This window comes from Adiantum capillus-veneris, chromosome 25 (assembly GCF_014529385.1).
Source record: "Adiantum capillus-veneris isolate H3 chromosome 25, ASM1452938v2, whole genome shotgun sequence".
Taxonomy (NCBI): domain Eukaryota; kingdom Viridiplantae; phylum Streptophyta; class Polypodiopsida; order Polypodiales; family Pteridaceae; genus Adiantum; species Adiantum capillus-veneris.
The window spans coordinates 39,270,906-39,284,358 of NC_140955.1; the positions used below are offsets into that span (position 1 = coordinate 39,270,906).

Below are 13,453 nucleotides of genomic sequence, written 5' to 3' on the forward strand. Positions count from 1 at the left end.
TGTCCGTGGACAAGCTACAGTATGACAAGGGTTCAGTTCAGTCAAGTCAATGTAGAATAGGAAGTGATCTGGCACTTTTGTGAGTCTGTTCGCAGACCGAGCATGACCAGTCACTTAGATTAGATGCATATCCTCCGGTTGCACACAGCATGATCATCAGCATTCCCATCAGAATCCATCAAGGGAATTTTCCAGTGCATCAAACCTATTTTTCCTATTTTTGACATCTTTCACTTATTATTTTTAAGTGACTTTTGTTGGAAAGTAGGTAGGGCAATTTTGCTAAGTTTGTATATAAGAAAACTAGAGCTAGCACTTTCTGGCAGAAGAGGCAGCAGGAGCACCTTGCTCAACAGGCAACTTCTCAGCAAGACCAACCCCCACGACAACTCTTGCATTTTCTCTCCATAGAAGGCCTAGCGTTTTTGCACCAGATCAGCCAGCGTTTTTGCACTGCAGCTTCCAGCGACAGCAGGACATCAGATCAGCCTACTGTTTTGCATTTGCAGGAAAACCGACAACAGCACAGCAGATTTTCAGCCCTAGCGTTTTTTATTTGCAGACCAGCCTCAGCGTTTTGCAGATCACCGTGACGGAACCTCAAGCAACACCAGCGTTTTCAGTTTTCAGTTTTCAGCCTTTAGACATCGCAGAAGAACCCCCGAACCTCGCAGATCTCACCTTCCCGCAGCAGTTCCTTGCCGCACGGTCAGATTCCACAAGGTTTACAGTTTCAGCCCGGAAAACGCAGATTTCAGCATCTGCGTTTTCAGCGCGTCATCGTCGTACCGTCGTCATCGACATCGTCATCAACATAGAGTCAAAATTCAGCAGATAAAGATTTGCAGATTTCAACCCTTAGCGTTTTCAGATTTCAGCCCGTCTCGTCGTCGACATCGTCGGCAAGTCCAAGCATCGTAGAGATTTGTGCAATCATAAGTAGACCACTCTCGCCATAGAGAGTGGGGCCTTCGGAGGAGGGTTTTACAACATCTGGTGTCGTATTCTCTTCTCTCTCTATCTCTCAATCTCATACACTTTCATGCACAGTGTCCATTCACTTTGTTTGTGTCCATTGCACTCTCTCGTTAAGAACGGAAGGCTCTCCCTTCCATAAGAACAAAAGGAACCTTGAGCACAGTTCGGAGCACTCATCTTGAGCAAAGTTCAAACATTCATTCCGCTGCACCTTACAAGTACATGTTCAGGCCTCCTTGATGGTGAGCTGACAGAACCTTGGCCTCTTGGATGCTCTGTCAGACAAGATTGCCCGCTTAGCGCCTTGTTGTATGCCATTGCCACTCACCCTCTCCTATTGTATTCGGATCACTTGACTTCGCTCGGTCGTCTTCATGGGCTGAAGTTACCCAATGGGAAAGACTTCGCAAGACAAGCTTATGCTGATGATTCGTTGTTCATGCCTTGTAACAACCAGGATGATGTGCATGAAATTATGCAGGCATTGGATACATTTGGCTTGACAACAGGCCTTAAGGTTAACTTTCGGAAATCTAAACTCTTGCCTCTTGCTGTTTGTGACTGGCATCATCTTCTGTGGCCTGGCGAGATTCTTGATCCGCATGTGGTGGTTACGCACTTGGGATATCCTATCGGTTGGCAGGTTACTAATACGCAACAAATTGATCAGTTCATGCAACGATTGAATGTCAAATTGCACTATTGGAAACTGTCTACATGGCCGCTGCACGTTCGACTTCGTATAGTGCAAAATATCATGATGGCATATGTTTAGTTTTACTTGCCGTTGTTGCACTGGCCTCGCTCCCGCCTCTCATTGCTCATGTCTACTATTGTATCTCACTTGTGGCGCACCAGTTCTCATAAGAAAGGCCTCCATTTGTTAGCAATGGAGAAACTTTGCACTCCAAAGCGTCTTGGCGGGCTGAATATTTTGGACCTTCATTACCATGCATTGGCAAAAAAGGCTATGTTATTGCCCACTCTTGCATTGCAGTCTCAGCCATGGACAGTTATGGTTGCTGATCTATGTCAGCTTGTGGCCACTCCTACCTTTGGTCATTGGCAAACTTCCCTTTGGGAGACTGTGTTTGGCAAGATGGTCGGTAATATTCCTCGTTGCTTGATCACCTCTGGCTTGCTCTCCGCTTGGAAAGTTGTTACGGATCATCTCTCTTGGCATGGCAGGCAGCAAGCAGGTGGGAATTCGTTGCGTTTGAAAAGCATTTATTGGGGCAGGGCGTTTTCTTTTACCTTGGTTGATCAGTCGCCTCATCAAGCCTACTTCCTCTCTGGTCGTGGCATACGCATAGTGGATGATGTGGTGGATTCATCTGGGAATTTGCTTACCTTTTCTCAAGCGGCAGCACGCTTTGGGTTGGGCCTACATTATCGTCAAATTTGGAGTTTGCTTCGGCATATGCTGGATGTTTTTCTCCCTATTCCGCCGTTGGCCGGTGGATGTCGTATGCAGGATTGGAATTTATGGGACTCTTCTTTGGATGCGATTTTTGCTCGCCATATCTATGCTTCTCTCATGCACGACTCTTGGCTGGCTAATCATTGTAATGCGCTCTGGGATTTACACAAATCCGATCAATGGTGGAGGCGGGCCCTTACTGCAATCTGGAAGTCTCGCTTGCCTCTTAAGGAACGTTTGTTTCTTTGGCGTTGTTTGCTTGGAGTTCTTCCAGTTGGAACACTCCTTGAGGCATGTCATATTAGCTCCTCTCGTTGCGTCGGTTGCTCCGCTGCTGATGAGACTGTCAGACATCTGCTTTGGGAGTGTCGCTGCACCAAGGCTTTCCTTCGCCGCGTTTCTGCTTCTCAACCGTCTTCCACAAACGATTCTGGCTTTTTGGCATTCTTCTGCATTCCCTCCAGCAATTTGTCATTTTCTTCGCATGGGTCAGATTTTGGTCGCTATGATCCTTGTGGCACCGTCGCAATCTCCGCATGTTTCACCAGCACGATGCAGATCCTTTTCCATCGTTCAAGCTTTCGCTCAGGCAATCGTTACATTTTGCCTTCGACATTGGGGACATATCCCTAGAAATCTTGCAGCTCCTCTATGTTTGCTTTTAGCGATTTTCCATCGCAGAGCACTTCAGTGTTCTTTCCCTTTGTATATGATCTTTTTGGTGGGTTTTCCTCGTCTTGAGGTTTCCCACAGGTAAATTAATCAAAAATGATATACAAAAAAAAAAAAAGTGTGTGTGTGTGTGTAATAATAGATTCGAGGCAATCCATATCTATCAAAAGGGTCAAGGTCAATAATGGGCAATGGACGGCCAATAAAAGTCAATTGGCGGATTTCATGGTGGATCATTTTCAACGGGTTTTTGCCAAGCTTGAGGCTCCCTCAAGTGAGGTTTTGCAAGCCAGACTGCAAACCAGACAGCTATTGTTGTCATATCTCGTCCTATGTTGACAATGATCGATGCAGCTACCCTTGAGGCTAGTTTTACTGAGGCTGAGCTGCATGACAGCCTGTTGCATCTTGGCCATTGGAAATCTCCTGGATGGGACGGTCTTACGGTTGAATGTTTCCTTCACTTCTGGGAGTCCCTTAAACAGCCTCTACTTATCATGATCAATCATGCTCGGACTACACAATCTTTGCCGCAGTCAGGAAAGAAGGATTGGTGAAATTGTTGCCCAAGCAAACATTGTGTGGATACTTCTTGCATTGGTGTCCGATGACGCTTATGCCGGTAATTTACAAATCGTTGTCAAAAATGATAGCTTCTCGTACTAACGGTTATCTGTTCTCAGGCATACATCCTGCTCAATATGGATTCATCCCTCGCCAGCAAATTATGGATAATATTGCTAATGCTTTCGTTGGGATTGAGTATGCAAAATATGCCAACAACAATGAATTGGTGCACTCATCTATAGTGTTTTAGATACGTCTGAGTGGTTCCTTGCCAGATGCATGAAACTTGAGCTCCGACCCACAGGTCCAAACACCAATAGCTTGAACTCCAACACAAGGGTCCAAATTATTTGTAAAGAGCTTCATTTTGCCCCTTTGCCACTCACAAGCCTCTCCCTGGCTGAAGCTAGTGGCCGTAACCCCCAATTGACTAGAAATCTGGCGTCATGGCCACTGTGGCCGCAGCCATGCTGCATGCCGATCTCCTCTATCAATTCTTTATCACCATTATCTTTGTCCATCTTGCCTTTGCCTCCTACTTTTTGTGAGTTCCTACTTTTGCCTTTGGCTTTGCATTCCCAAGCCAAACAAAGCGTTGTCACATTTATAACAACGGTTGTCGGACCTCGTGGGTACCGGGGCAGCTAATTTGTACTAGTAATGTTGTCCTTGTCAGCTTTGCATGTGTCCTCCGGCGAACTCGTGTATTTGCCTTTGGCTTCACAATCCCGAGCCAAACAAATTGACGGCTTTCCTAAGAACTTCACCCGTGCATATGCCGCTAGTTGAGAACTGGTCGATCCTCTTTCCATAGCCTCTAGTTGGTGTTGGTCGTTCAAGGTTGCCGTCAATGGAGGCCACTTTGCTATAGAAGCTTCACGAAAACACTTATTGTCATTGCCTTAGCTTCCCCAAACACCGCTCTTAAGGCCTCCTATCTCCAGGCGTTTCAAAACGTTAGGAATTAAAGACTACCCATAGTTGCGTTTCAATAGGCGCTGTAAAAGAGCATGGCACAATAGCTCCTAAAAGTCTCCCTGCAAGCTACGCTTTAAAACACTGTCAAAATAGAACAAATAGTAGATTGGCCTTCTCAGCAGGCAGCATCTCAAGATGCTATTGTTAGAAGTCCTGCAGTTGCAAGGTTTCAAAATGCTCCTGAAGTTGTTGACTCTTCTCCTAGGCGTTGCTGCATTGACATCTGCTTTTGACAACGTTTTGAAACGCTCTTCAACAAAGCACTAAGTCCGCGGCCATTGTGGTCAACAAAAACGCCAGTGTTTTGGAGGGCAACTCAGACTCCAAGAGCTATCACCAACCTCCAATCCTCTTCTTCACATGGTTCCCCTCCCTTGCGATCATCAAGAAGAGCTCTAATACCATGTCAAAGTCAACGATGCGGGAGCGTAGAGCAATGGGGAGAATACATGAGAGAGAGAGAGAGAGAGAGAGAGAGAGAGAGAGAGACCGTTGAACCAACCAACCTTGGCAATCGATTGATGATATAGTCACCTTAGCAAATTGCCCTACCCAGAGTTTGACAAAGAAGTAAAATAAATACCTAAAGCCAAAATAAATATTTGGGATCACATTGGGTAGTTCACTTGAGATGCCATAACTTTTAACAGCCTTCACACACCACACCACACACACATGAGCATACATCAATACAAAGATCTCCATATTGAGTTTTTGTCATAACTCTCGAGATGTAGGGAAGACTCAAGCATAATGAAGCCCAGTACTAATCGAAGCATTGAATAGAAGCATTGAATAGGAAATATTAGTACAAAAATAAGGTAATTGATAGGGCATAGTAGCATACGCACCACATCACATAGAAAGAATTAAGACAATATCAATTGGTCATAACTCGGAAGAAAACTTCAAAAAAGTGAAGTCTGCATGTCTACTAGACGACTAAAAAGCATACTTGGATGAATCCAGGATAAGCGCAAATTCACCCTTAAAGGAAGTGCAAGGTACAGACTTGGAGTAGTCAACCCCAAGACAATATAACCATCAAATCCATCATGCATAGTACTGACTAAATACTATGACATCCCGACTAGCGTGTCGTCAATGCCCAATAGTGGGTGTAGAACCAAGTATCGATACATGCTTCCACACACCCCACCACCCACGCATGAGCATACATCAATACAAAGATCTGCGTATTGAGTCTCTGTCATAACTCTAGAGATGCAAGGTAGCCTCAACCCTAATAAAGTTTAGCACCCTTAAAGGACCTTTAAGTGCAAGGTATAGACTCAAGGTAGACATCAACAAGACGGTATAACCATGACTTCCAACATGCATAGTATCAAAATACTACACATCCCCACTAACGTCGTCAATGCCCAAAAGTGGGTGTATCTGCGTATTGAGTTTCTGTCATAACTCTAGAGCTACAGTACAGACTCAGCCATAACGAAGCCTAGCACTAAGCGAAGCTGTAAATAGGAAAATTCAATACAATAATAAGATAGTTGATAGGACATTCAGATCACATGACATAGAAAGAACCAAGAAAATATGAACTGGTCGTAACTCGAACGAAAAATTCACAAAGTGAAGTTTACATGTCTATTATACGACTCAAAAATATACCTAGATGAATCCAAGATAAGCCCAATGAAATAAAGGCATTTGTGTTACAAAGAAAAAGGGTAGGGAATTTTAGGAATTTTGGAAAAATATAAGGGGTGTTTTGAGAATTTTTGAAATTTCAAAAATATAATTTTCCATAAATTTCAAGGGTATTTTGGTAATTTTCTCTTTGATTTATTGATTCAATGTCCAACAAGTCTGAATAGGGTCAAAAGCTGGTAAATTGATAAAAAAACATGAATACCCTAGTGGGATTTCAACATGGGCTGAAGATACATCGATTCCAATCCACCCCCATCCCATGTCATGCCAGCCAAACAACTGCCCATGCCTTGCCAGGTGGGATCCTCGTGAGTGGTTGTGGCGAGGTCCCTTTGCCTCTCCCAACCACACCTGAGAATCCTTTCTTCCAATATACGGCTCAGCTTGGCAGGCATAATTGATGTCCAAGCTGCAAGCCATTCCGGCAGCACCTAGGCACTAGCATCAGCACTACCGCACTTCCATCAGCAGGGGATTATGGATGAGTTCTTGGAACATTTTTGGACTCGGCTTTGGGCTAGCCACTAGGCTTGTCAGACATTGTCTTCTAGTGGCCGCACACACGCACAGGAACTGCACTGGGCGTCTAGCTTGCACAAGGTGGACACCCCTCAGCTTGTCCTGGCTACGGGCATCCTTTGGAAACCCAAAGGTACTGCCTGTGGAACTACCCATAGGCCCAGCAATTTTGGCTCAATATTCTGCGAGTGATGGCCTCCCTTCTGCTAGTGATAACCGTCCCTTGGAGAGCAAAAGCATGTCATCATGTCCAAGGCTAGCACTTGACTATGAGACACAGTAGGACACTCTAGGGATTAGCCTTGAGGCAAGACGAACTCAGCACTTGCCAGTGTCAAGTGCTTGATTTCATCCACAGCAGCTTGACACTGGAGAGGCCCAGATGGGAATTGATCGCCACCTGTGTGGCTCTTTCCCCCTCCCACTTTGTAATTTAGCCATTGTACTTTAACTTTCAGCATGGGAAAGTCTCACTCTTTCTCTTATATAGAGAAGCCTCTCGTTAGGGGAGATGTAGCCCATTTGGCAGTTTCAAAAAACTAATATAAGGATCTTTTTAATGCAAACTAGTATGTGTTTCATAGTCAAAGGTTGTCTAAGGCATCTATTCCGATTAAACACCCCTTGTCTGGACTTGAAATGGTTTTCCACAAAATCAAGGCACTTGGGAGGCCACTTTACTAAAGAATATTATTGAAAAACAAATAGCTATGGCATGACCACTAAAGATAGCATGTAAGACTTCACAGGGAAAAAAGTACACCCACTTAGCTAAAACACCAACGTTTTCTAGAGCACATGCTCGTTTCAATAGGAACAAAATTCCATACATTCCATTTAACAATCTTCCACGATAGTAGAAACTATACAGCAAGGCTGCAAGGCTACCCCGCACATCCTTAGGACCCAGTGTTACCAAAAAATCACCTCCACGGTTGCCTAAGACTACAAAAAAATCTATACAACCTAAAGAAGGATGTAAAAATCCTCTACACTTGCACTAAGAAATAGTGGTCCCAACAGATGATTGCTTCCCCTCACCTATTGAAATCCAAAGGAAGCGGATGCTAAGAATCTCCAATAGGACAATTTGCAAACTTATCCCCAATGAAGCAGAATCATTGCCCTGATTAGAATGAAGACATTTGCAAAAAAAACAACTCAACTCATGCATTAGTTCATTGGAGACAACCGTATGTAATAAAGGTGGAGCTCAAACCTTTTTACGTATCTAGACTCAATGAATGTGCTCGTTCTTCTTTTCTCAACCTACTACAAGAGTCCAAGAAGCTGATTCCTCGACTATTTTCTCACCTCTATCATGAACTGCTATGTCTTTTTCAGCCAAACCGAAGCAAGCATCAAGCTAACCAAAAGCAAATGGCGTATCTCAAAACTACAATGGAAACAAGTCAAGCATCCCATTGAAGTTAGGGCCACTCCTATTAGTCCCTAAGCTTCATTGTTGTGTATGTGAAATGCATTCGGCATACATGAATGGTGACCCAACTAGCCACGTCGAAAGCAATCGCTTGCAGCACCTCAATAAAGCCATAAGAACATCCAGTAAAGTTAGGTGGAAACCATAGGTCAAGGTGAGGGCCAGTACTCATGAGAAGATTTGATGGGTGGATCTTGTGCAAGATAAAACTATGCTTCCACAACCGTAGAATATCAACTATACATGAGAAATTACCACCAAAATGAGACAATCTCATTTTTTAAAATGATGTTATCTTATGCAAAGGCACTATAGAACAACAAGCAGTATCTATTACAAATCTTTAGGAATGCAAACCACTTCTCCCAGTGCTTGCCACCGTTAGCATAATGAGATGGTTCAAACCTACAAATCTTCGGGACAAGCAGCAATGCAAAACACATCCCCCACTGCTTGCTAACATGCCACCAATAGCATGATGAGATGGTAGAAACTTTAAAGGAGACCACATATCTAATCAAAAAAACTATGGATAACAAAACAAGATAACATGGTCCTGGAATAATTTCGGACCCCTCTATCTTATTGTTTCAATCACAAATCCACAGCATCAAGCAGCATGACAGTAAGAGACTTTGTAGCTTACCCTAATGAAAGATCCCGAGTACGCCTTAGGCTAGTATCAGCTGCAAGCTCATCCCTCAATGCGTCAGCAACATACCTGAATGAATTGCACAATAACGATACAGGAGACCATGCAGGTAAATCAGAGAGTCTATACCTAACCTGTGCATGCACGCCTACTTCCAAAAGAAGGTAGATTCACATCTAAAATCAACCATAATGAAGGCTAAAAGTAAAGATACTTGCCCGGGATTGGATCCTGCTGTGTATAAGTATTGAAATATTGTGAGAAGAACAAGGAATAGGTACAAGGCTGTGTACCTGAATGCATAACATTTCCAGAAGTTGGAAGTCCTCTACTTTTCTCTCACACATACAACCATTTGATTGAAGAATGGATACACTAGAGCATACTCAAACAGACCACGAGGCTAAACAATTTGTGGGCCAACCATTCAATATATAGAACATTCGAGTGTGATGTAGTCTCCTGAATAGAGGGATGGTATATATGATAAAAATAGCATGCTATTTCAAACACCAGCCAGACCTACAAAGCGCATTCTTGCACACGCAGAGAATAAAATGTCACTAATCAAAGATCTTTTACACTGATTCCACAGTTTTGTTGCTTCAGTGCCATCACGTAACTTCCAGTATTGCCATTGATATTACATCCTCTCGCTCTATAAAGAGTTTCCCGCTTAAGAAACTAGCAGTAGAAGAGACGAATCCATACCATGGATGCCGATGGGTTTGTTGCAAGAGACTATGATCCAGAAGGAATAGCGGCCCAACAAACAAAATGTGCAATGCGATCATCAATACTCTGGTTCTCCATCGTGAAAGCAGAGCTACAAGCATTTACAGGCATCTTCATAAGCTGAGAGAGCCGTAGGAGAAGAAAACTGAAGTTTTGAAAGCTTACAAAGAATCTTCATCAGAAAACTTGGGAAGTCAGCTCCAGCTCGCCATAACTCCTTTTAAAACGGAGCCCCAAATGTTAAAGCCACAGTCGCTAGTCGAGAGCTGCAGCAGAGTGGCTATGGCAACAACGCACGTGGGTAGAAGAACGTTCACTTCCGTAATCCGTTGCGTGCAGCGATTTCCTTTCTGAATCGAAGGCACTGTTTTGACCTCCATAGGACATAGTACTAACATGGCAGAGTTATTTTGAGAAAAAGTGCATTCATAGGAAGCCATCTCCCTTGCTCGAGGCATCCACTTGGCAGCATGCAATAGGTAGGCCCCTCTTGAGTAACAAGTCTTGAGTTCAACTCTCCTCGTCCTTAAGGTCTCTTGGAATAGTTTCCTACGACATTAAAATACTCTTCTCAGGTAGTGTGTGTGGGTGTGGGTGTGGGTGTGTGTGTGTGTGCTAATAAAAAGAGGGAAATGGTAGAACTATCGGCAAGAGCTTGATGTCGGGATACGCCCGCCAACTGGTATCTTCAGAGAACAAAAAGCAATAGATAAATAAAAGAGAAAGATCAATCGATGACGAAGACGATAGAAGGAGATGTCAGTCATTATAGAGACCGGTCCACTTGCTGAAGGTAGCTCTTGAACACCACACCCAGGGAGAGAACTTGAAGGAGGCTATGATGACAACAACCATGTGAAAACTTGTTGTATAATCCTTGTGGAGCGAGCAAAGAGCACAGCAGCAAGCCAAAAACCGAACAAAATAATTACATAGCACGATAATTAATGAAGAGCTCTATAGATTAGCAATGTTTATTGCATATACTTGTAATTTTTCATCTTAATGAAAAAGTTCTTTCAGGGAGGTCTGGCCTCAAAAAATCCACCCTCTACGTTGTGTTCAAGCTTGCTTGCCGTGTATGTCTTTCTCTTCAATCATCATGGTTAATTAGTGTAATTATTACAAGATTCATTAATTGCAAGTTACAATTTAGTTACATTCAGATGATTTTGTTGGCATTGATCCTATTTGACCCAAGAAGTTCAAATCGAGAGTGGGGGGGGGGGGCACTTTTCAAAATGTGTATCATATCACGTGAGTTATCGAAAAGGATTATTTATACTCCAAAACGTATACTTTAATATAGGGGTGTTATTGATAATCTCTTAAAGGCACGAGAAATAGAAATCTCTTTTATGAACGACCTCTCTCTCTCTCTCTCTCTCTCTCTCTCTCTCTCTCTCTCAAGAAAGAGGTTGATTTCTATTACTTGAAAGATCTCTTAGAACACCCAAATTGTGAGGGCAAGTACATAATTGTTTACAAAGGATGCCCAAAGACAACAAACTAGAAACTATGGAAACTGGATACAACTAGCCACATGGGAAAACTGTAGAAAGTAAAATCCAGGGGGGGAACCTCTCATAAAGGAAGTAAAAAGTGCCCTAGCAAGCCTAGTGGAGAGAGGATGGCAGCAACCTCGAAAAGATAGGCACTTCCACCAAAATCACACTCTGCAACTATATATGAAAGGGCAAGGGGACTGGAACATGCTCATCACCACCTAGCCATGCCCTATATAGGCCCTTGCCCTTCTAAATATAGGGACCCCCTTGACTGCATGTCCATCCTGGCCCTTGGCCCTGGCCCTGGCCCTTGGCCCGGACTGGTCCTACCCTTGTCCTGACATTACTCCCCCCTTGGAGAAGCGTTTTCGTCCGCGAAAACACAAGTGATGGTATCTTCATAAGAACACTAATGTTTTCTATTGTAACGTCCCACATGGATCCAACGGTTCATTTGAGCGGAACTCGGTTCAGTAGGAGGTTCAATGAAACCAAGAGTAACATCTTGATTTTCTACATTGTTGTCCATTTGTAACCATCTGATGGTACCGGTTCCTATCCAAACGTAGTGTGTAGACTCCATTTAGAACGCTCATGAGCATGGTAAACGAGTTTATCACAACACATGTTTACCAAAAAGAGTACCTCTTGTCACTTTCCATGAAAGTAACTTGTTGACATAACTCATCAGCCAATTTTAAGTCCTTGACTTGGTCCCAATTTTCATCATCAATAAACAACCCCACCCTAACGAGTGTTCAAGGTTGAGAGCCTGAATTATACATGAAGAGACTACCTAGTCGCAACATGCGTTAACTGATAGTAAGTAAACTCCAAAAAGAGCAATAAATGCTTATGAATTTGATTGCTTGGTGCTAATGTACGCACTTTGCATATCCTTTAGCCCAAGATTACACTTTGTAATCTGTCAATCCCCTTGGATACTGACAGTACTGAGGTGTGGTTCCCCCACGGTTTACAGATAGTCTTTCCAGACGACTGGTAAACGGGAAATCACAATAGCGTATAACATTGGTGAGGAATCAACAATGTGCGAAATAACCATCGTGGTTAACTTTAAAAAATCCACAAACACCCAAAACGAGCCACGACCTCTATTGGTGATTAGTAGACTCAAAAGTAATCTCATAGAGATAGTGCACATAGAGTGCAAATTGCTTTATAAGCAATAACTTGAGGAATATACATGCCGTTCCAAATCATCCTTTGCTAAACACTAGGGCCCATAACACCTAGTGTGTATGCATTTAGCAAAAAACAGATCCGAACCTGTATATCCATGGTGATCCTTGCCAATACTTATGGCAAATGTGATGCGTCTAGCACACATTAAAGAGGAATGTAAATAGTTCTGAAAAGAAAGTAAACACTTTCAGTTGCAATCTTTTTGCAAGCCTTGCTGAAATGTCTAAATCACAATAGAAGGTGAAACATTGATCACTTCTTGGTACAGACAATGAAACTTTTTCATTAACAACTTATAGCCTTGCTATATGTATAAACAACTATCTGTATTGTTGTTTAGCAATACTTGTAGCTTGAACAAGTCATTCTAAGTATCCGACAATTTTTGGCCACTGAAATTGCTCCTGATACGTCGTGCTAAAAAATGGTCGAGAAAACAGATTTGACCAGCACGTAGGGACTTTGTCGTGACACATATTTGAAATAGGGGGCGCCAGTGTCAGTCCCAGAGACTCATATTCGCCACATGTGGAATATGTCTCAACTAAGGACGGCTGAAAAAAGAACATCCTTCAAGTACAAGATGTACTTGTGTGTGGAGGTAACTCTAAACACTCTCCGACAAGAGTGAGAGGGACCCTCATTCATTTCTCCACACTAGCTAAACCGAACTCCTTGAGTTCCTAGACCATGTTGTATCCCATGTGACAACATGTGCCAAATTGAACCCTACAAGTAGGTTCGTAACAGCATAAGGCAGAAAGATAGATTGGACACTTGGCCCAAAATACTTTGTGCCGACATGCCCTTGGCCTGGCTCTGTAACATTCAAGCGTACTTATACATCTTGAAAAACCAAGCAAAGCATACTAAAAATGGAATAACATCAAATCAATAGATGCGTACCTGGAGATTTGAACGTAATGTACACTTACTTGTATTCAAATGGAGAGGAGCACGTCCCCTACCAGAAAAAACAAACGGCATTGAGCCGGAAACCCGGGGTGTTGCCCTTGCAAACCAAGCCCTTGGATTAGATCTACGTAGTCAAACCCCTGGATAAGACTCTTTGTAGAAACTGCTCAACTAGCAGATAACGGTAA

At 43.1% G+C, this 13,453-nt stretch overlaps 1 protein-coding gene across 5 annotated transcripts in view; it reads right to left on the reverse strand.

The window, feature by feature from the left end:
* LOC147424753 (protein S-acyltransferase 10-like) overlaps positions 1 to 10,028 on the reverse strand; it is an 85,865-nt gene extending 75,837 nt beyond the window's left edge. For 3 of the 5 annotated variants that reach the window (XM_086500317.1, XM_086500316.1, XM_086500314.1), the window contains exons 1-4: positions 9,802 to 10,028; positions 9,613 to 9,727; positions 9,120 to 9,194; positions 8,896 to 8,970 (exon numbers count right to left, since the gene is read on the reverse strand). In XM_086500317.1, coding sequence (XP_086356443.1) covers positions 8,896 to 8,970; positions 9,120 to 9,194; positions 9,613 to 9,727; positions 9,802 to 9,814 — 278 coding nt within the window. In that variant the 5' untranslated portion in view covers positions 9,815 to 10,028. The remainder of the gene's footprint in view (positions 1 to 8,895; positions 8,971 to 9,119; positions 9,195 to 9,612; positions 9,728 to 9,801) is intronic. The other 2 variants (XM_086500318.1, XM_086500315.1) reach the window with 1 other exon arrangement.
* Positions 10,029 to 13,453: the final 3,425 nt, after the last annotated feature.